Here is a 23,366-nt window from a genome sequence, read left to right on the forward strand (position 1 = left end):
AAAATCTAATGAAATAGCGGACTAATGTTAAACAGTAACTCTGTGGTGGATCACTAACTCTTAAACAGGTTGAAAGGACTCATTATTGGCCAACGGTTATTAATGTTTGATTTCAAATACCAAGCTAATTAGTGTACATTTCTTAGTTGTCTGGTTACATTCATTGTGATTTTACCCATCAAGTTTATTTTATTCACACTGTCTTCACCAACCTGATGTGATGCAATGGCTTAGGGTATTCAGAGTGTACAAAAACATGACTAAAAACAGGCAATAAACTTCTTCTAAGTTCATCTCACACATTGCCCTGATTTCAGCTGCCAGTTCATACGGAGATCTGACAGTTTGCTCTCAGCAAATACAAAATACACAAATGTACAAATGCGAAAATTATTTTCCAGGATGATGAAGTGTTTTTCCATGACATAGTACAATTTATCACAGTTTCCATGTCTTTTCCATGACTGGAAAACTGTCTTAAAAATTCCAGGTTTTCAAGGATACATGGAACCCTGCCAAGGAAAGAATGGGCATTGTGTGCTCCATTAAACAGAAAAGGCTTGAAGAGTTCCATTCCAGTGACTAATTTCTGTGTGAAAATCAACAATAGAAAAGACCAAAAGAAACTGGAGAAGAGTTTCTAAGGCAACAGTGATAATGTTGTGGGTGTGGGAGGATTGTCAATAGACTTACCAGTCCCCATGATTCCCAGTGAGTCTGTTTAGACTTATCTGTAGAAAACCAAACACATGTTAATGGAATTAATGTGTGTACATTAATGATGTACAGATTCAAACCTGCTGATATAAGATAGACAATAATCAACTTGGGGTCTCCTTTCAAAAACTTCACATCCTCCTTTGTGGCATAACTTTACTGAACATTTGTTGCTGTCTTTAAATCCTGGAAGGCAAAACGAACGGAAGCAATACCACACGTTTTCAAGAACTGTCTCAACAACCTCATACAGGAAATCATATATTAATTAAATCTCTCAAACCACTAATCAGTTTAAAGAAAATAAACGGGAAGCTACGGGTGTATGCAGTACACAGTTGTGCGGTACGAAACCATTGCATCCCTTTGTCAGATCTTTTCTAAATGCTTTGGAGGAAAATAAGATAAGGAGATTACACTAAACTGAGGTAATAATGCTACTGTTTAACAGTCACAGGGCGTTGTTGCCTTGTGAATAAGACACCCTTGACCAGGGATGTCCAATGGCGGCTACTGGACAGTGTTACACATGGATGTGTCACGGCCTGGAATCCTACTCCTCAATGCCCAAAATAAACCGCCAGCTGCGGAAACATCACTAACAAAGCGCCGTCGCCCCGAGAACCGGAACAACAAATGCGAGCCTCGAAACTGTTAGGCTAAGCTTCACTGTGGCTGCTAACGCACTGTTCTCGACCTTATGCTTGGTTGTTGCTGCCCGGGTTTGTTGCTAGTTATTGACAAGCGGGGATGATTTGTCGCCTCGGATGCAATTTAACGGGTGACACATAATTCGAAAAAGACACAAACGTCGAAAGAAAGACCTCCATATGCTAGTTTTTTACTTCGCGTCGAAGCACTCCGTGAGTATACAAAGTTTGTCACGCTACCTTACCTGTTTTCGTCCCCAAAATGCGCATAAACGAAACCTCAGCTCCTCTGTTGCCTCAAAGTGTTGCTATGCATAGTGCGCATGCGCAATAGTCTGTTTGCGCACCGGCTCCGTTTTTCCGAGTTAAAGGGAAAATGCAAACAAAACACCAACTGTATAGAAGATTCAAAACAGCCATAGTAAGTCCTTAACATGAGGTGTTATTGCACACTAATTAAGAAAAATAATTTAGCCCAACATTACGTCAAAGGTTACAAAGTTTGTATCACCACAGTGTTTTGGACAGGTCTCACTGTTGAAATAAAGGCTACATTCATCTTACAGACTTGAACACTCAATTCCAATCATTTTGTCAGATCTGATCTTTTTAAGTTGATGGTTCACATTCAGGTGGCATGTATCCAGCTTCAATGTCAACACATTTGAGGACCTAAACTGCCACACATGCTCAAATTGAAATGAAATATGAGTCATGTGCATAGTCTGCAAGAATGACAATAACACAATTTGTGCCACAGTCAAATCAAGCAATTCAAAAACTATATGTGCCTTTCTGTTTGCCTTGAACAATAGCTTTTCCATAAGTGTCCAACAAATGTGAAACATCCTCTTGTCTCTCCACTGACCCCAGTAAAAAAAAACGGCATTCATTTTTAACCAGTAGTCTATGAGGTTCCTACATTGAATCCTGGCAAAATGTAATATTATTTAAAAAACAAACTAACAATCAAAAACATGGATTCCGATCTGTTCATTTGCATAATCAGAGATCAGATATGAATTAGATGACCTAGAACCATTTATGTGTAAATATGTATAAGTGGCCTAGATCTGATTTGAAAAAATCCTAAATCCAATTTGATTTGCTCATGTATTCATTAAAATATCAGATCTGAATCACTTGGAGGGAAAAAAATGGAACTGGGTCACTTCAGCACGTAATGTGAACGTAGCTAAAGAGTTTGCTAAAAAGACAAATGAAGTGACATATTGGAAGAGGATTTTCTACAAACCTGGCAACCTAAGCCTAAAGAGCTCAGTGGAGCTACAGTAATTAAGTACATTTCTCTATGTGTTACCATTAACAGACATTCATTACAAATAGAAACCCTTTATAATTGGGGGCTTATCTGAAAATGACACTAATATAAATCAATTAATTAATTAGTACATAACTGAAATAAGAGGAGCGCATCCTTTGCCAGTGTTTGAGTGATCAACAAATCTTATGAGTTTGGAATAAAAATAGGTGATGATGATAAAAAAATATTCACCGATTTCATCAGATTTCAGTCCAGTTTGGTCTAACATGCAATTTTCCAACACATTTTTTCTATTATTTTATTTTTAAAAAAGATTATCAATTAACTTGTCATCCTATCTTTTTTGTTTTCCTGTTTTCATCTGCAGAAATAATTAACAGAATCTTCTCCTTTTATCATCATGATTCACTGTACTGTATTTACATTTTTTTATATGTTTGTCTTTTTTTATTTCAGTCCAATTGACTTTCTCAGTAACATGAACACAAAGTTTATTGCCAAATCTACATTATATTATATGACAACCAAATTTTAAGGCATTCATACAAATAATTATTATTATGTTGAATATATGTAATTATTGACATTTTCTTTGCCTCAAAGAAAGAAATCCCCTTCCAATCAATTGCAATTACTTATTACTAAACAATATACAATACAGTGCCTTGCGAAAGTATTCGGCCCCCTTGAACTTTGCGACCTTTTGCCACATTTCAGGCTTCAAACATAAAGATATAAAACTGTAATTTTTTGTGAAGAATCAACAACAAGTGGGACACAATCATGAAGTGGAATGAAATTTATTGGATATTTCAAACTTTTTTAACAAATAAAAAACTGAAAAATTGGGCGTGCAAAATTATTCAGCCCCCTTAAGTTAATACTTTGTAGCGCCACCTTTTGCTGCGATTACAGCTGTAAGTCGCTTGGGGTATGTCTATCAGTTTTGCACATCGAGAGACTGAAATTTTTGCCCATTCCTCCTTGCAAAACAGCTTGAGCTCAGTGAGGTTGGATGGAGAGCGTTTGTGAACAGCAGTTTTCAGTTCTTTCCACAGATTCTCGATTGGATTCAGGTCTGGACTTTGACTTGGCCATTCTAACACCTGGATATGTTTATTTGTGAACCATTCCATTGTAGATTTTGCTTTATGTTTTGGATCATTGTCTTGTTGGAAGACAAATCTCCGTCCCAGTCTCAGGTCTTTTGCAGACTCCATCAGGTTTCCTTCCAGAATGGTCCTGTATTTGGCTCCATCCATCTTCCCATCAATTTTAACCATCTTCCCTGTCCCTGCTGAAGAAAAGCAGGCCCAAACCATGATGCTGCCACCACCATGTTTGACAGTGGGGATGGTGTGTTCAGGGTGATGAGCTGTGTTGCTTTTACGCCAAACATAACGTTTTGCATTGTTGCCAAAATGTTTGATTTTGGTTTCATCTGACCAGAGCACCTTCTTCCACGTTTGGTGTGTCTCCCAGGTGGCTTGTGGCAAACTTTAAACGACATTTTTTATGGATATCTTTAAGAAATGGCTTTCTTCTTGCACCTCTTCCATAAAGGCCAGATTTGTGCAGTATATGACTGATTGTTGTCCTATGGACAGAGTCTCCTACCTCAGCTGTAGATCTCTGCAGTTCATCCAGAGTGATCATGGGCCTCTTGGCTGCATCTCTGATCAGTCTTCTCCTTGTATGCGCTGAAAGTTTAGAGGGACGGCCAGGTCTTGGTGGATTTGCAGTGGTCTGATACTCCTTCCATTTCAATATTATCGCTTGCACAGTGCTCCTTGGGGTGTTTAAAGCTTGGGAAATCTTTTTGTATCCAAATCCGGCGTTAAACTTCTCCACAACAGTATCTCGGACCTGCCTGGTGTGTTCCTGGTGTGTTCCTTGTTCTTCATGATGCTCTTTGCGCTTTAAACGGACCTCTGAGACTATCACAGTGCAGGTGCATTTATACGGAGACTTGATTACACACAGGTGGGTTCTATTTATCATCATTAGTCATTTAGGTCAACATTGGATCATTCAGAGATCCTCACTGAACTTCTGGAGAGAGTTTGCTGCACTGAAAGTAAAGGGGCTGAATAATTTTGCACACCCAATTTTTCAGTTTTTTATTTGTTAAAAAAGTTTGAAATATCCAATAAATTTCGTTCCACTTCATGATTGTGTCCCACTTGTTGTTGAATCTTCACAAAAAATTACAGTTTTATATCTTTATGTTTGAAGCCTGAAATGTGGCAAAAGGTCGCAAAGTTCAAGGGGGCCGAATACTTTCGCAAGGCACTGTATGTATCTGTAGTATGTGCATGTATATTGTGTATACTGTATTTGGATGCTGTTGTGTGGAACATGTACTGACTATGAAGACATGTGTCCCTCTGATCTGGGACAATAAAGACTGTTCATCTATTGTCTCACCTGCTTTAATTTTGTTTTTAGCTCATATCAGCTACACTGCCGAACATTACTGATAACAGGGGAAGAGACAAGAGATACTGATTTGTTTCCATGTGGTTTAACTTTTGCTTAATGCTCTGTGTCAGTCGATTTCAATCTAGGCACTGATATTTTGTACACATTGGTCAAATGCATGTATGATAATTCTGCTACAACGGTAATGTTATGCTGATGCTGATGAGTTTGTTCCTGTTTGGCTACACCAGGATTGTGTGTGTGTTGGTACCCATTGAATCTCTACAGTCTATAATCATTAGTAATGATGTTAAAAGACATTGCCGCCAAGGACAGTCGAGCTATAGTCACAAGACACACACACTCTAATGAAAACTGATGAGAAGTAGTGATAAAAGGGATCTTTCCCATCATAATGAAACTAGCCTACTTACTGTAAAAGAAGTAATAAAAATACATTTGATTATTAGCATTGAAATCTCCCTAAAACTTGTTTTATTCAATAGATGACCACTATTTTCTTCCACCTAGAAGCTGCAGTTAACATCAACTTAAAGTATATTAACAAACAGTCTAATCCTGAAGCTATTTTGCTCCAGAAAACATGTAAACGTGTTAATCAATATTCATTAGAGATTCTTCCCTAAGGACAAAGAATTAGTCAAGCTCATTGGAAAAAGGTGAGCAGTGTAATCTTCCCTCAGCTCAGAGAGAGAGAGAACATGGTGGAGAGACAGAAGAGAGAAAGAGAAGTGGGCTGAAGTGTGCAACAAAATAAAAGCAACTAAGTTGTACCCACTAGGACAGCATCCCCACCACCTCAATTTGTTGTTACATTTTAAAGACAGAGACCGGTGACAAGTAAAACGAAACACTGTGTGGTCTCTTCCAGGATGACAGTGCCTCCATCCATAGGGCAGGAGGGGTCACTGAATAGAAGTATGAAAATGATGTGAATCATATGCTATGGCCTTCACAATCTCTAGATCTCAACTCTGTTGCTCTGGACCGACGTGTTAGACAGCGTCTCCGCCATCATCAAAACACCAAATGAGGGAATATCTTTTGAAGGAATGGTGTTCATCCCTCCAGTAGAGTCCAGAGGCTTGTAGAATCAATGCCAAGAAGCTGCTCTGGTGGCACGCCGTGGCCCAATGATTCATTTGTCATGATCAATCCATGTGAGGGCGCTGACGAACTACAGACTGCTGCGCTGAATGTATTGAAAAGGTGCGCTGTTGTTGAGAATCGCCAAATCCACGCCCAATATGCGTACGTAATGGAACGCAGCTCATTTGTCATGATAAAAAAATTCCCTATATATGCCCTGATCAATCAATCATGTTACCGGTAACTGACAGCAGGTAAAGTCAGCCAGACTGTGTTTGTGCGCAATCTGCACAAACAACGTCATTTCTGTGCGCTACTGAGGCGTGCGTTGGTGAGCGTGAAAAGATACGCTCCACTTTAAGTGTGTGCAATATTAGAGGCTTCTTCAGTCCTGGCAATGTTCAAGCTAAAACGAAGAGTCTTCAGGGTTTTTCTGGAAACTAGCCTACACTTTCATCAGAGGCCAATTGCGCGCAATTGAACTGCGGCGACAGCTGTGCACAGGGAGGGGAAAGGACTGCGGGCAGTAAACAACGAGGGATTCGCTGCTGGCAAACATTTAGGATATTGTTGTTAGTTAATCGATTGAGGTTATTGATTTGGCGAATTTCCCAGAGCAGTAACAACGGAACACTAGTAATACATCTGCAGTTTTATTCAAATCCGAATGCAAGACTCGTAGTAGGAATATTTCTCTACAGTGTGAGAAAGATCTGAATAGCCTACTTCTCCCATCACTGCTGTTTTTCATTGAGAATAATTAAAAGCCTACACCACCCGACCACAAAGGTTTTATTGTTCACTCTGTCCTTTACTACATCAGTGACTACAGCCAGATGCTGTGTAAGTGGAGTGGGGACTAGGCACTAGGACCCAGCAGGTGTAGCACCGTGTTATTTCAGTGATCTGCAGAACAAGCTCGTCAGCAGAGCGCTGGGTCTACAGAAGCGGCGGCAGCGTCCTCTGGACTCAGGGCGCGGATGAGCGGCGGCTCCCCATCCTGCTACCCACAGCACGGACACGGGCACGGGCTGGGGGGACTACCACAACTCAGTCTCGATTCATTTTGTAAACTTGAGGGAAAAGACTAACTTGCCACAATAACACACGCGTTGTTGTTTTTTTATTACTTCTGTGTTCTTCCTCTTCTTCTCCTCCCTTTTTAATAAGTGAGATACTTTTGATATGGCTTCATCCGTGAGCGGCACAGAGGAGGTCCGGGTGTCGGCGTTGACGCCCCTAAAGTTAGTGGGACTCTTGTGCGTCTTTCTCGCTCTGTGTCTGGATGTCGGGGCCATGCTGAGCCAGGCGTGGGTCACGGCCGATGACCAGTACTACTTGTCCCTGTGGGTGTCCTGCTGGAGGCCCGCTGTCTCCGTGGACTGGTCCTGCACCAGCACGCTGGCCACCGGTGAGAGACACTCGGGTATTTAGCTTAGGCTACACTTTTAGATGGGCTGATGCGCCACCGTTTCAAACCTTTCAGTGCTGTAGATTTATATATGTTTCACCCTGGAAATGGCAGAGTTTGGGGTTCAGACAGACACGCACATTCATATGCAAACGAAAGCCAGATGCACAGCGCTGTGGGATGATAAAGGGTCCCTGCGGACAATGCACCGATCATCCCATCTGTTCTGTTTGTGATAATTATAAAACATTACCCCAGAGAGGGATAAATGTTAATTAATTTATAATTAGCTATTGCATGCTCAATTTAAACTGCAGAACTTTGCTGCATGAAATAAGACAGTGACACTGGGGGCGCACAGTACTGCTTCCCAAGTGGGAAATAATCTATTTTATTTAAAAAACCCTTTACTCTCAAATCAGACACCTTTGATTTTCGATCTAGATCCTGAAACATTTGCCCCTCGCTCCGTTGAATGATGTGGGAATGTTGCCTTGCCAGGAACGGTCCAGCTGGGGTTTCATTTGGCCTTTTGTTGCGCACAAAATGAGCCTTTGTGTGGGTTTCTTCACCGGCTAAGAAACGACTACAGCTCAGGGCAGAGAACTCCCCAGAGATCCAGATGCCTGGAGATTAGTAACCAGGGAAACAAATGAAGCACTCCAGAAATGCTGATGTTCTCTATTAAGGACATTTCTGTGTGGAGTCCCAACATTAAGCTTTTTCTTCTGGAAGTATTTCATATTTCCATCACAGCTGGTCATTCAGCAAATGTGACAGAACTTCCAGACTATTAGTGTCTATCACTAAATAATCAGCATTAACAACAATTAGTTGTGATTTCAGAAAAGCATTTGTTTATACCTAAATAAAAAAAATGATGACAATCAAATCTAATGTAATCTCATAAAACAGCCCTGTTTATTTTTATGGTGACTGAATCAGTTGTGGTTGTTAGGCCACAGTTTGTGTTGTATTTGACTGAACCATACTGTGGTTCACAAAATTCAAAAGTAAAGTTTATTGTCAAAAACCACAATAAGTGGCTGCAAAATGTCAGAACCGATCAGAAAAACAATAAGTTCCAGACACCTGTTGAGTTTTTATCAGGTGCATTGTTGGTGTCCAACCACAGTAACTTATATACCTGATATACTGTATTTTTCACTTTTGCATGAAATTATCTCAAAGGAATTTTTATCAGCCTAAAATATGTCTAAAGTATATTCTGCAAATGTAAAAGCTGGGTAGACCTTATGTAGGATTATCCTGCATGGCAACCCTGACTACAGTGTGTCTATGTTTTTGTGCCTCTGACCTTCTCCTGTATGCTGAGTGGTAAACTGTGTTTTTGTTAGCCTGACAAAATGTTTTCTTTCTGTCTGAGACGAGTAACTGTGGGTCACGCTGGCCCCGATCCTCCTCTGTCAGCATAGACAAAGTGCACTTTGGTGCCATATAAAGACATGCAGTCTGTGTGTCAGCTCTCCACTCTCAGCAGCAGCAACAGCAGCATACCACAGTAAATGCTCGCAGCAAACTGTCCATTTCCTCAGATTTGTGCTTGGCCAAGCTTATTGATTTGAATCCCAATAATCAGTTTCTACCCCCAACCATCACCCCACCCCCTCTTTTCTCAGAATCATGCTCTGAGCATTAAATCCTGTCAGTTTGAAACTGCTCAGATGTTCTGAGTTTGTTCTGTATGGCCTGCATGTGTGCATGTCTGACAAAGCACAATAACATGCAGTGGTAAATGGTCTTATACTTGTATAGCGCCTTTCTATGCTTTACAGCACACTCAAAGCGCTTTCACACATTATTCGGCCATTCACCCATTCGCACTCCCAAGCACTCATGCATTCACACACCGGTTCAGTGTCTTGCTCAAGGACACCTCGACATGTTGAGGTTAGGAAACGACCCGCTCTACGCTAATCCTCCGGTTAGGAAACGACCCGCTCTACCTCCTGAGCCCCAGTGTTGGCCTGTTACTTGCTTGTGAAGCATTTAAAATAAACATTCTATATGGTAGCGCTCTATCTGTTTGTTGCTTATAAACACAAGCTTAAAGAAGGACGTCAAAGGTCAAGTATAAAAGGTATAGACTTGACATAGGGCTAGGAATGTGGAACAGCTATGAAAGAGCAGTATATGGATGCCAGGTATGTGTGAGATGAGGGGACAACAGTGGAGCCAGTGTGCGAGTGAGTCCAGCTCATTCACACACAGGGTGGCAAAGCATTAATAGAACATTATTAATAATGCACTATTGAACTGTATTTGGGCCATTGTCTTCTTTTTGAAGGAGCTCACAGCACAGTGTGGGTTATTTAGAACTGAAAGGGGTTCAGTGTCTTGATCGAACCGGGGTCTTGAGCCAGAGACCTCTTCCTGCTTTACTTCTTCATGATGCTCCCCTGAAAGAGCATGAGGGTACGTGACATCGAGAGACAAACTTCAGGCTCTTTTGTAACACAAATCTTCCACCAGTGTCTCAGACAAAGAAGGAGAATTGTGCTCCTAAAAGATTTTTTCCATTACCACCTCACCAGTCCCCAACATGCACGTGGGATCCATAATTTATGCTCAGATTGGATCTTGAATACAGTATCTCCTCTTCCATCTGTCATCGTGCAGGGCTCAGATTAATAGTTTGGCGCATCCTCTTCATCAAAGCCTTTAAGCACTCCAACTCTGGCTGTGTTTCTTGTGCAACAGCCTGGGTCTGTTCCAAATCTGAGATGAGATGACTTTCTGCATCCTTCTGCTTCATGAGCGCACTGATAAGGCTTTTGGTTGCAGGCTGGCTGGGCTGAAGGCAACAAAGTGACCCAGAGAAGATATCTCACTAACGATGGAGTGTGACAACTGCAGGGCAAGTCGCTGTGGCCCTTTGCTGAGAAGCAGCCAGTGAGGTCGTTCCAGAGAAAGAGTATGTTCTTAGAGGGGGCTTCATGTTGTGCAAGCTGGAGGGTGGAGACAATGGGTGCTCTGCTTTTTGTGGGCTCTGTCCATATCCTGTGGTGACAGGGCCCATTTTAAAACTTCCAATCCTGAACCATATTTGGCTAAAAGTAGTTGCTGTTTGTTTATATTTGAGCTGCTTGGCCCCTGGAATAAAGTTCCCTTCCAACAAGAGTGGGAAATGTATTTTAAGCAGCTTGTGTTCCTTCACTTTCTCCCTGCTGGTGACTGTTTTCATTTTTTTCTGCCTCAATAGAGACAAAATATTCTTGGCGGCGGTTAATCTTTTTTTTCCCTTAGACAATAAAATGTAAAAAAGGCTAAACATATTGTCTGTCCAATGTGAACTTTTCCACCCACTGTAATATTCAATAGAGCCCAATACAGTTTTGTTTTGATGTTACCCCCCGCCCCATACGTCAAATCATTTCCTCCTGTGTAATCAAATGCCTCCTCATAGTATCCTCTGTTTACATATAAACCTCCTGCTTCTGTGAGTACACAGTAAAGTTAGAAAAGAAACTCTTAATCTCTAAACAACAACGTACAATGTCTCTCTCAACAATCCTCAGTTAACGTTCCATGGCTACAAACAAACAAAAATCTCTACAGGTTTTTCTTTTTGTCAGCCACATACTGTAGGCTTCCCTTATTGGTTCCACTTAGGCACTCGTACTAGGATAAGAAGTGAGACTGACACAGCAGCTGTTCCAGCTGAGTGTTTTTGGCATAAATCTGAATAAAAAGCTGAGAACACTGCTGAACTGGCATGCAGTAAAAGGGAGGAATATCTGAGATACCTCACAGAACTTCTTTGCCTTTCTGCTGCATTGGGATGCATTAATCTGTGCACAGCCAAGCATGTGTGCATTTGTTTATTTCTTGTCAGCCAGAAATGGCTGTACTTGGTTCGGGGCTTATTCACTGCATGGTTCACATTCTTCTTCTGCCACTGGCCACAAATAGTTCATTTCACTCTTGGAAATTCACTGTAAACTCCAGTGGGAGGAATCTAGTGTAAGACTGAGCATGGCAGTGTTACTGTGGCTCACCAGTATGACCTGTGACCTGTATGACCTGTGACCTACTCATCCCTCCTCGTTTATCTCACCACTTTCCTCTCTCCTGTCAACAGCGCACACATGGCTCTCTGGAGTAACCTTGTTTTAGCTACCTATGTCACTCCATATCTCACTATGATTCCATGCTTTTCCTCCCTCATCCCCCTCCCTCCTCTGTCCTTGTGTGTGTGTCAGACTGGCAGATCTCCACAGTCGCCCTCATGTTGGGGGGGGCGGCCCTCACCCTTCTTGCCTTCCTCGTGGCCATGGTTTCCCTGTGTTTCGGCTCCAGGAGTCGCTGCTACAAACCTGTAGCTGTCATGTTGTTTTCTGCAGGTATGTAAAGAAAAAACAAGAAGGTAGAGCTGAAGGAACATCCAAAATACACAATAACAGCCCAGCTTCTAAAAAAAAAAGTATGGTTATGGTAGGCTGGAAATATCTAAGGCAATAAAATCATTGATCATTTAAAGCCTGGGTGCCTTCTATTTCCCATCTTCTACTTTAAGTAAGTTGATGTTATGTTACTGTATATAAATATATATTCTGATTTGATCATATTCCTTTTTCTCCTCTGCAGTGGTCCTTCAGGTGTGCAGTTTGGTCCTGTTCCCTATCAAGTTCATAGAGACAGTAAGTATGAGGGTGTACCATGAGTTTAACTGGGGCTACGGCCTGGCCTGGGGATCCACCATCTTTTCTTTTGGAAGTGCCATCCTCTACTGCCTCAACCCCAAGAACTATGAGGACTACTATTAAAATATGTGAGACAAGAGGAGAAACCAGGACTCTGTTTCAGCCATGTCCTGTCAGCAACAGGAATTTGCTGTCTGTTACACAGTGCACAACAAAGACTAGAAAATTACATATTTATATAAACCTAATCATCATTGTTAGTTTCAGGACTGGAAACAAGCTCTTCTATTTGATTCTGTGAACTTACTCTCTCAAAGACTATCCTCCCTTATTGGACTGAAGCACCCATGCTCACTTAGGAGTTTTAGAAGCAACCCCAGCTGTGAAGAAACCTAAAACAAGCCTGTTTAAACTGGGAAGAATGTTACCACTCAGATAAGTCTGTGCCCTCTTTAAGTGGAGCTCCAGTAGGTCTTAGATTTGGGCAGAAAACCTGGTGAGAACAGATGGGCTGACTGACCCCATACCGGGAAGAGCTGGCGGACTAATTAACCACTGTAAGCAAAGGAGGCAAGGAATGAGGTAAACTTGGGCCAATCACAGAATTAATGAAGCCAGAAAGAAAAATGTCTGGCTAGCATGATATCCTGAGGATCAGGTCACACCTAAGGAAATGCAACATGCTACATTTCCCCAGAGATACACTGCATCTGGAATTTGGGCTAGCCTTCTTCCTCTAGTAGCGTATAAAATACTGGTGTAAACATGCCATGAGGCTCCAATGGACTGGCTTTGTCTTCTCCTGAACTGGGTCTACTAAAAGCACTAGAGATTCTAATAATAAACACAAGCTACCTAAAGTAAAAACATTCCACAGGCACCTTCTAAATCATATCATACTGCTGAAGGTAACATTGAAGTGTTAATGAATAGCAGTCTGACACATGTACAGTGGCAAAACCTTTGGCAGCACAAACCCAGTTATACCTGCTTTTTGATAACATTGTATCATATGCAAGTATGCACAGTAGGAAAAATGCTGCTCATTCCAAGCACACCAATGGGAACAGAAATGGCAAATGACCGTGTCTGCCTTTCTGCGTGGTCATTCCACTGCGACCCTGCTACATGAATGGGTTTGACAGCAGAGCACAGTGCCCACTGCTTCCTATCTGAAAATGGCTTTATGAAGACTTGATCTGTTAAGTGTAAGGAGGACAGTGTTATCATGGGAGGTTAGGCATGTGGGTAGAAGACCTGCACTGAGCTGGCAACCTTCTCAAACCTTATTTGAGGTGGTCAAACTTCTATTCCCTCTTGTAATATTTAGTGAAGGGGAGTGGATGTGTGCATGCCACTACCATCTGCTGATATATTTCTGATTCCCACTGGTTGATTGCAAGCATAATAAACATGTTCCAGAAAAAACAGTTTGATTCGTTTGGGAAAAAAGGAACTCTGACAACCATGTAGACATGCCAGCTGTTTGTGGTCAAGTCACATAGAATCAGCTCCTTTATTAAGTACAGCAAGTTGAGGCATTTACACAGAAAATCAACATCTTCTGAACACATAATACAAGGTGGCAAATGCATAGAAGTACCAGTAATATACTCATATGCAAATGTCTCTAGTGTTCTTCTTTCAGTGAAATTAGCTCTAATACAGAGCCGGATACAGTGTACACTCTACTTTTCGCATTAGTCAGATCATATATACCACTGTTTTCATTGTTTCCACTGTCAAAGGGAGTTACAGGTCCTGGATTAAAGTGGATGTGCCCCCATTTTGAGTTCAGGAATGGATGCAGTTTTGTAAACAGGGCAGTCACTCATTCTGTGTGGAATGTTCGCTTGGTAAAGCATAGCTTTTCCTCCTCAACCCTCAGTCGTTCTGACCATTCTGAAGCCCCATCGAACCCACTGCCAAAGTTGCAATATCTCACTCCTTCTGTTATATCTTTGCCATGAGAAGAGTCTCCAGCTGTCCTGAAACCGCCAATAAAAACGAGGGTCAAAGTGCACAGGAGCGGTAGATGGGAACAGGACAAGTGGAAAGAGAGGGACAGTGGCTCTACCTCAGCAGGTAAGAAGGGCTTATATATTGATTGACAGAGAAAGACCTCAAGAGAGATCCTGGAGGGGTGGGGTTTATAGTATCCAAGGATTGGCGAGGGGTGGGGTAGGGGAGGCAATACAGCGCTGCGCTAAGCTCAGGTGTAGCGCGGCATCTCGCACTGTTCACAGCGGTTGAGTGCAGGGTGGTTGAGGAAGGTGCAGCTATCACAGTTCCACTGGGCGCCTTCAAAATCCTCGTCCCTCTGGGGTCCCAGTACAGGCTTGGAGCCATGTTCCCCTTCTGACAAAAAACAGAGTCGTAGTACATGAAAAACTATTCATGTGCAAAACACAACAGCAATTGTGGCCTGGTTTTCACACAAAATCCTACAAATCTTCAATGTGCTTGAAGTTTAAAAAGACAAATATAAGAATAAACACAGACCTGAGTAGTCTTAAACTGAAACTCAGATCTGAATCTTGCAAACAGTAATAAACTTGTTCTGTCTTCTGTTTTTTTGTCTCTTCTTTACACATCCTTAAGACAATGACTCAAGTGACTCACATTTTTATCCTTAAAACCAAAAACGTCTCACCTTTCTTCCCAGGTTTGGGAGGCACCACTGGCCCAGGCTCTATGTTGTCATAAAAGTTGTTCATTGCTTTCGGGTCAAACTTTCCTGTGGAGGAAAGGAGGAGTCAGATACAGAAGTTTCTTTAGAAATGCCAGCCAGAGGTCCAATCATTTTGCAGCCAAGTCTCTTAAACAACTGCCTTGTTCAGGCTGACAATATAAGCCTCCTCATTCACCACTGTAACACAGACTATAGCACAAAAAAAGAAAAGGTCAATGGTCAATTTTTATAGCAATGTAACAAAACACTGCCTGGCTACACACCATGTTGGCCAATCAAATCGACACGAGTGCACACACATTCCTGTGAACTCCTGTGCAATCCCACAGATTACCCCAGGAGTGTCAAGATGTAACATCCTGTCTCATAGTATTACAAACCATTATACAGTATTCTGGCACCATCAAGAGATGGTGCCTTGGTTTTTTTCACATAGACAGGAGAGACACTGTTTTAAGATGACTGCTGCTTGAAATAAGAGTTTACTTTTTCTTGAGTGTTTATATAAACAAATCAGACACAATTGTCAACATGGGATTTTACTCTCTGTTGAGTGTAGTCTACACAGCTACAGGCTTACACTCAGATGTTAACTTGATTTACCAATTTATTTTTGCTAGTTGATGGAATTTTCTTCAAGCAAACTTATCTAGCTGGACTCCTAGAAGCACGCAAAGCTCCCTCTCACAAATTACGACTTTAAATTTGCTGCACAACATTAAGTATAGTCAATTATTTTTCAAAAGCCTGTTACAACATCCATCCATTCTACTATTCTCTACAATTGTAAATTTTGCCATTCAAATAACTAGCCATGTTTCTAACACTAGCCTGGAGGTAATGTATGCACCACTAAAGATATTTGTGTGTCAGCCCAGTAAAACTAGCTTTTTGTGGAGCGCTAGCTGTTTGCAGATATCTCCATTGGTTAAATTCATATTTCTAAATGTAACCAACATTCACAGTAATGGGTTGTTGTGTACACCCATGAAATGTCATGTCCTAACTCTATACATGCATTTCATTGTCTGCTAACATGTGACATGAAAGAAATACAATGTTTAAACTTAGTGGCTGGCCAGAAAATCCAATTTTTTGAAGCAGTTCTTTTCTAGCAAGCAAAGATTTATTTATTGACAGACCAGGCCATACTCAAAAATTGAGAGAGTGGCACTCCTGAAAGCAACAATTAAAAAGCTCAGAGACATTGTACATGCAACCCAGCCGCCCAGGTACATCACCATTCATAGTTTTATGGAAGAGTGGCAAAGATAAAGCCACTGCCATTCGAGAGACTGAAACCAAGAGGAAGAATGGTCTAATATCCTACAAGATCAAAATGTAGCTTTTTGGTAATTTTGCTTAACACCATGTTTGCTTGTAATCCACAAAATCCCAACCATGAATCCTTACCTGCAATATCATTCAGTGCCCTGCAAGTCTTATGAAGGTAGAGTAATACAGGAAAATACAGAAAAAATGAAGAAGAAACTCTGCTCCTGTGTCAAAAAAATTGGGGGTTTTTTCCCCCAGGAAGACCATAGCTCAAATATCCAGTTGCACAGTGCTGACTGCAAGTAAACTGGTCACACTCTTGAGCCTGCTGCCAATTAGTCTCTTAAAGCTTTCAACATCACCACTCCTGGTAAGTACATAAATCACTGCAACTAACTTCCACAAACTGTAATTAGGAGCATTTTCAGGCAATACTGTTAGCAGTAATCAACAAGGACCATGTACCAGCCAAACACTGCACAAACCTAGTGAGGGTAAACGATAGATGGTCCTGGGCCCTGCCATCAGTATGCAGTGTGACAGAGCCTCATCCATCATGTCGGACCAAACTCTGTCTGCTTCTGGGCTTGGCTATTTCAAGATCAATGCTTTCAAATAACTTTTGTGTGCACAAATAGCATTTATGTGTGCACATGGGGAGTGTGCAGACACACTGCAAAGGTTTGTGTGGGAATGTGCATTTATGTGTGCACATGGGGAGTGTGTGTGTGTGTGTATGTATACCTCTAGATTGCAATAGATCCGTCTCCTTCAGGGTACAGTCAATATCAATCTGAAGCTGTCTGTTCAGATTTCGCAACCGGGTCATCTCTTCAGGCTGCAGCCAGTGCAAACACACAACACAGATACCAGAAACAGTTTTCAAACTTACTAGTATGACATTGTTTTTAATGTCATGCTGTATGATACAGTAGTTCAAGTTATCCTTGTTTGCACCTGAACTACTAAGTAAAATTTGACTGTTTTTAAAATTAACTGTAATCATTTTCTGCCTGAAAAGCAAACAATCGCAAAACCTGACTCAAACCCAGAATGTCAGTTACAATGTCCCTCACAGAGCCGACTGAGCCTCCACGAGTACAAGATAAAGACAGAGTCTAAGTCATTAATAACTTCACAGTCTGTGAAAAACTATAAAAAGTTTTGTGCTGTCAAAAAAAAATTTGAAATGTGAAAAGAGCAATAGGGTACTGGTGAGGCCACATATGTATTCAGTCCTTACTCTGGGTAAAAGATTGGTCAAATTGACTCGTCGGAAGCGTCTTTGAAGGGCGTCATATTCCATGCTGTTGACATCAGCCTTTAAGTGATCTAGTTTCTGTTTCTCCAGCAGCAGCTCCTTCATTAAACGCTCCATCCTGGCACGCTGGTGGAGCAGGAGAGCTGGAGAGAAACACACCAATCACAAAATGGTTGAAATTCCAAAGTAAATCTATAAATGGTGGCGCAGTGGTTAGCACCGTTGCCTCACAGCAAGAAAGTTTTGGGTTCGAGCCCAGCCGACCTGCTGCCTTTCCGTGCAGAGTTTGCATGTTCTCCCTGTGCCTGCGTGGGTTCTCTCAAGGTACTCCGGCTTTCCCCCACAGTTCAAAGACATGCACCTTAGACTGACTGGCGACTCTAAATTGCCCGTAGGAGTGAGTGTGGGTGTATGTGGTTGTCTGTTTCTAAGTGTCAGCCCTGTGATAGACTGGTGACCTGCCCAGGGTGTACCCCGCCTCTCACCCAGTGTCAGTTGAGATTGGCTCCAGCACCCCCTACAACCCCCATTCAGGATAAGCTGTATAGATAATGGATGGATAGATAGATTTCTATTAGTGACCATATAGATGGATACAGTAAACACTGGGACAGCAGAAGGGGCTATGGCAAGCAATAAATGCACCCAGCTGTAATGGAACAGGGATACACTAGTTATATAGTACACTTCTTAACCACCAAGACACACAGTTGTCATCAAATTCTAAGATGATATGCACCTATAATCTCTGTTCAACAGTGGTTTAAGGAACACCAGCAGGAAATCAAATGTCTAAGGTGAAGTCAGCTCTTCACAGGCTAAATGCTAGTCCTGGTCTTTATGTTAGACAGCACAACTCCAACAGCAAACCATTAGTATCAGAGTTACACACATACAGAGTAGTAGACAGAAAAAACAATCCCTTACCTTGTGTGTAGGCATAGTCATCAGAGCCTGAGCTTGAACGTCTGGGTATTTGCTCAAATTGACTGGGAACATTCCCTGGTAAAGCGGAGATGGGAAGAATGGGTGCAGGGGCAGCACTGTGTTCCCCTTGGTCTACTATGTTGAGAAGAGATTCTGTTTCAGCCACAGGTGGTGAGCTGGATGGCCTCTGAGCCTGGCCTCCAGGGGACACTTTGATTTTTAACGTGTAGGCTGACTGGGCTAGTTGAGGTGAGGATGCAGGTCGAGGCCTTGCAGGGCCCTGGTGTTGCAGGTACATCCCAGGGTGGAAGGTTGTTGGGCCTGGAGGTGCACTCATAGTGATGCCCCTTGAAGGGGAACTGGGCGAGGGGCTAGTGGCTATGTAAAGCGCTCCTTGGGGGTGGGGGGTATGTACAGGTGAGTTGCTGCGTGGTCGTGGGCCCTCCAAGGTAATCTCTATCTGGTTCTTGAGGGAGCTTTTTGTGTGGTAGGGTCTGTAAACAGTTGGCTGTTGCTGCGGTTGTTGCTGCTGATGATAGGTCATGCTAGGCAGGGTTGGGGAGCTAACAGGGAGGAAGACATATTGTTGGTGCTGCGGTTGCGGCTGGACCTATTGTTGGTGCTGCGCTTGCGGCTGGACCTGATGCTGCGGGGAACTGTAAGGCGAGCCGTATGTGGGAGTACTGTAGGGGGACTGCTGATGCTGATAAACAGGTGCCCCTGGTGAGGACCAGGGCGCTGGCTGTGGGCTCTGGGAGGGTGAAGGTCGAATATACAGAGTGGTGTTGGTGCTGTTGGCATAATGCCCAGGAGGGATCTGTAAAGCCTGCGGGACATTGGGTATACTTTGCGAAAGCGTGACTGTTATAGGGTTCATTGTGTAACGTGGGACAGGTGAGTATGTGGGAGACATGCCCTGCATTGTGGGTGGAGGGGTGGGAGTGCTGGCTGAGCGGCTCTGATCATTCATGAAGAAAGGATTGTAACCTGGGGAGGGTGCCATTGTGGCAGGGGCTGACAGTGGCTCAGGGTAGCTGGGTCGATGGGGTTCAATGTGACTGTCACTGGTGCTGTGCACTAAGGAGCAACCCACCCCTGCTGCTCCTCCATTTGTCTTATTTGCCTCTGAGCCCGGATAGCCCAGGTTAATGTGTAGCATGTGATTTTGGCTCAGTCGTACCTCCTCTGGACTGTGATGGAACTCCCCATACAGGTATCTATTACTCTCCTGAGCCAGCAGGTGGCAGCAAAGATCCAGGTTGTTGTTGTTCTGAGACAGCAACAGAGAACCGTTTTGGGAATGCAATTTAAAGCAGTGGGACAATTTGCTCATCATGCTGCCTTATGGTCTAGCATACATCAAAATGTGTTAACTAGAAGTTGGTAAAGCAGTATGAACAAAGCAGGATGACTAAAGTCAAACAACCTTCTAACCAAGTTAATATTCTCACACTCTCACAATTTTCCAACATTCTCCAAACAGATCATTTTTGTGCATATAAGAATAAGTGAGTGTGTATGTGTGCGAATACCTGCAGAAGGCACTGTGACACTACTCCCTCTGGGATCTCCGGGAAACGCTGCTTGAGGTCCTGCAGGATGTGGTAGTCGAGCTGAGGGCCTCCCTGCGCCATCCCGAGCCAAGTCAACGAGCCCAAAGATGCAACTGAAGAAATACTCGATCTCGTCTCATCCCCTGAAGATGCAGAAATGACAGATAAAACTGATGACAAAACTCAAACGTCAAGAGAAATGCTTGCATTAATCTTATTAGCACTCCTTGCCTACAAAATGTCTCACACATCCTGTGCCAGCAATAACTGCAGCAAATATTTTAAACAGTTTCTGTGATGCATGTCAACCTGAGTTTTAAAAACAAGCACAATATATCCAACCAAAGAGGTGAAATTGCCAAAATTTAACATACCAACACAAAGAAAACACGGCAGCGTCGTTGGTACTCATTCACATTAGCACACGGGTGCTAGCAAGGTGCCTGTCAGTCTGTTGTTGTTTGTTTAGCCATATTGTTGCACCAAGCAACGATGACATACCATTGCTAGCTAGCAGACTAGCTGTCAGCATCAGTTACCCTCCGTGCATCACGCAAACAAACAACCACACCTGTGTTCCGCGAGGCTACAGGAAATAACATCACTAGTACCTGGAAACTGTCCAGTGTGACCTGTTACAAATTCAGCAACACAATTCCCGAAACGAGGCTTCTGTTAAATAAGATTAGCTCAATTCGCCAAGTGCTGGCAGCTAAATATGCTAATACTAGCCATAGCTTGGTGCTATTGGTTGGTCAGTTGTCACAAGCCTGGGTGTTGTTGGATTAGCTAGCCAGCCATGCTAAACTCAACGAGCGTTAGCCACTGACGACTTCATAAAACTTACCATATGTTAAGAGTCCTCTTCATGGCTCGGACCACAACCGAGTCGCGAGAAGAGGTGAGATATTTCTGAAATGTTACGTCACGGTTTGTCAATTTTTGTTTTGGCTAAATAATATGTAGTTTCGCATTCCAGCGTCAAGCCGCTACCGCTGAACTTCATACGAACAGGCTTTCTATCGCGATAATGGCATATTTTCACCGGACCAGGAAGTTGTTCAAACTGACAGGATCGGCGCTGATTGCATTCCATGTCCCTCTGGCGACCATGGGGCATAACTTCATTTAATTTTTACTCAGTTTTACTCAATAGCCCAAAATTCTCTTAGGAAAAATAGAGTACTCAATATAAATACAGATTGCTTCGACAAACTACGTCTCTTAAACATATTCACCCAATGCTAGTTTATCAACAAACATGAAATACTATTGAAATAATTTGTAATTAGGACATCAAAATTACAATAAGCACCCACCACAAATAGAATAGGACTGTACACACACTACACATCTAACACTGAAATAATAATACCAGTTTTTAACTAGCCATATAAACAATTTGATATTTTATTGTTCAAAAGTGTGGAAAAGGATAAACTGTCAATTTCCTACTCCAAAAAAGAGACCTATTCAACACTTGTATGTTGCCCTGTAGTCTATTTCATATTTCACATGCTTGCCTGAGTCTACAGCCTGCACAAACAACAGAAGAAGTCAGTCATTTGATCTAAAATCATTTTGCATGTTAATTGATTCTGCCACACTGACATGAACTGACAGTCACAATGTAAATACATGTAAAAAAAAATGTAGAAGGAAAAGCAGGATTGACATGACAGAAGATGGAGACACCTGTCTCAGCCCCTATCACCACCCTTATTAAGTTCATTTTCAATTTCTCAGTTGACTTTGATCTGTGAAGAACTTTTGACTGAATTCACAAAATTAAATTCAGTTCACTGAGGTGTACACTCACAAAAAACTGAAGTGTCAGTTTAAGAGCCAGATGTGAAAGAATGTTAAGTATGTGCTGAAGTTAAACTGGAAAAATAAAATGACACAAGGGAAAAAGGTGAGACAAAGAGGAGAGGATGATCGGGAAAAAAAATAGTGAACATGGCATGTACACTATTGTCTGCTAACAATCCCACAGTGCAATGATCTGCATTGAGAAAATTACTGTTTGAGTGGCTGTACAGCTATTAGTAATTATGCAAAATGATGATGATTAGTCAGTGTCTAAAATCTGAATTTAGGTATTCTTTTTAAATGTAATTAATTTTATTGATTGATTGATTGTGAATGCAATGCACTTCCATAAACAACTCATTAATTATCTAACATATTATGATTTATATTGAACTTTGAAACTGTAACAGCATAGTCAGAATTGGTCTAGTTGTTTTCACTAGGGGCCAGTGAGAGATCCAAGAATTTTGAATAAACACTTGCACTTAAATCTTGTCAAAGAGACAATAACAGGAAGGAACTTAGATGCATTTCTTTAAAATAAACTGTACATTATTGTTTTATTGGTTTGACAGTCATGACTTCAGCAGATTAAACAACGGCTAAATAAAAAGCATATTATGCAAGGTCAGAGCATGGAACTTAACTTTAGACTGGTGCACATTTGCATACTGTAGGAATCTCTGGCAATGAAATAGTATAGTACCACTGCTGGTGGTTAAAAAGACCTTTGATGCAGAGGTACGTCTTGCCTATGCCAATGCCAGTCAGGAAACAGGGCATTTACATTAAGCTACTTTTTAAATTCACTTTTAAAATTACTTTTCATGCACTTTGCAAAGCTCCTATTTGAAAAAAAATATTTTCTTACTTAAAGATATTTGCTGTGTGACTTTAAAACAGCCTGGTATGAATGTGGCCTACTCTGTGCACAGGCAGCACCTGTTATGTGGTGGAGCTACTTTTTCCTTAGATGACAGCTGAACACAGTCACAGCTGGGGAATTCTAACAGTGCTACTCATGCAGTTCAAGACAGAAACAGTTCAACTGCAAACCTCACAAAGACAAATCCTGCTTTATATCTCAACATCCATAAGTTCAAAAGAAATGATATTTCATTCTAATTTCAGAGACATATAAAAGCCCAGATAAAATAAAGTTTGCTTATTTTCCCAAAACACCACAATGTTTGGTTTTAGTTTGAAGGGTCTGGTCGATCATGTCAGCAGCACCAAATTTCACCTTTGTTAACTTTGTATGACTCAGAAAGAGACTTAGGGATCGTATAGTTCATCACCTACAGGATGTGGTTGTTTGGTTAATGCATGTAGCCCCACAGGAAGAACACAACAGAGAAAACCTGACATCACTCAGGCCTTCAGATCATCTCACAGGTACACCATTGCTCAGGAATAACTGACTATTGTGCAGCTTGGTGAGATTCTTTCATTTTCTTGAAAATGCAGTGCAGACATTGCACCTTTGCTTTAGCAGGGTGTGTGGTGCTGTACCACCACAAAAATATTCATGAGGGTACCAGGACTGAACTGCAGCAGCTGAGGCTAAGGTCCAGTCTGACTAAGGTTA

The 23,366-nt window shown here is 41.9% G+C and overlaps 3 protein-coding genes across 4 annotated transcripts in view; 1 reads left to right on the plus strand and 2 right to left on the minus strand.

Annotated features, from left to right (window-relative positions):
• Positions 1-1,695, minus strand: part of prrg1 (proline rich Gla (G-carboxyglutamic acid) 1) — a 6,342-nt gene extending 4,647 nt beyond the window's left edge. For both annotated transcript variants that reach the window (XM_020596851.1, XM_020596850.1), the window contains exons 1-2: positions 1,613-1,695; positions 694-731 (exon numbers count right to left, since the gene is read on the minus strand). In XM_020596851.1, the coding sequence (XP_020452507.1) occupies positions 694-703 (10 nt within the window). In that variant the 5' untranslated portion in view covers positions 704-731; positions 1,613-1,695. The remainder of the gene's footprint in view (positions 1-693; positions 732-1,612) is intronic.
• A 5,387-nt stretch (positions 1,696-7,082) lies between these two features.
• Positions 7,083-13,585, plus strand: tmem47 (transmembrane protein 47). The gene is made up of 3 exons (XM_020596783.1): positions 7,083-7,594; positions 11,818-11,958; positions 12,203-13,585. Exons 1-3 carry the CDS (start codon positions 7,369-7,371, stop codon positions 12,379-12,381), a joined length of 546 nt encoding a protein of 181 aa, XP_020452439.1. The 5' UTR covers positions 7,083-7,368; the 3' UTR covers positions 12,382-13,585.
• Positions 13,586-13,733: 148 nt separating this feature from the next.
• On the minus strand, positions 13,734-21,027 carry tab3 (TGF-beta activated kinase 1 (MAP3K7) binding protein 3). Its single transcript, XM_020596782.1, has 8 exons — positions 20,814-21,027; positions 19,946-20,109; positions 19,054-19,683; positions 18,414-19,023; positions 17,469-17,629; positions 16,970-17,063; positions 14,912-14,995; positions 13,734-14,616 (listed from the first exon to the last, which is right to left on the minus strand). The coding sequence occupies exons 2-8, from the start codon at positions 20,045-20,047 to the stop codon at positions 14,471-14,473; spliced, it is 1,827 nt and encodes a 608-aa protein (XP_020452438.1). The 5' UTR covers positions 20,048-20,109; positions 20,814-21,027; the 3' UTR covers positions 13,734-14,470.
• Between the last annotated feature and the right edge of the window lie 2,339 nt (positions 21,028-23,366).

Source organism: Monopterus albus, unplaced genomic scaffold (assembly GCF_001952655.1).
Source record: "Monopterus albus unplaced genomic scaffold, M_albus_1.0 scaffold31.1, whole genome shotgun sequence".
Taxonomy (NCBI): domain Eukaryota; kingdom Metazoa; phylum Chordata; class Actinopteri; order Synbranchiformes; family Synbranchidae; genus Monopterus; species Monopterus albus.

Coding starts and splice junctions, on each gene's coding strand:
- tab3 (XM_020596782.1), bottom strand. CDS start 20,047: ATGGCGCAGGGAGGCCCTCAGCTCGACTACCACATCCTGCAGGACCTC. Junction 17,630..18,413: donor TGACTATGCCTACACACAAG/GTAAGGGATTGT, acceptor GTTTCTCTCCAG/CTCTCCTGCTCCACCAGCGT. Junction 14,617..14,911: donor TCCCAAACCTGGGAAGAAAG/GTGAGACGTTTT, acceptor GTTTTTTGTCAG/AAGGGGAACATGGCTCCAAG.
- tmem47 (XM_020596783.1), top strand. CDS start 7,369: ATGGCTTCATCCGTGAGCGGCACAGAGGAGGTCCGGGTGTCGGCGTTG. Junction 7,595..11,817: donor CACCAGCACGCTGGCCACCG/GTGAGAGACACT, acceptor TGTGTGTGTCAG/ACTGGCAGATCTCCACAGTC. Junction 11,959..12,202: donor TGTCATGTTGTTTTCTGCAG/GTATGTAAAGAA, acceptor TCTCCTCTGCAG/TGGTCCTTCAGGTGTGCAGT.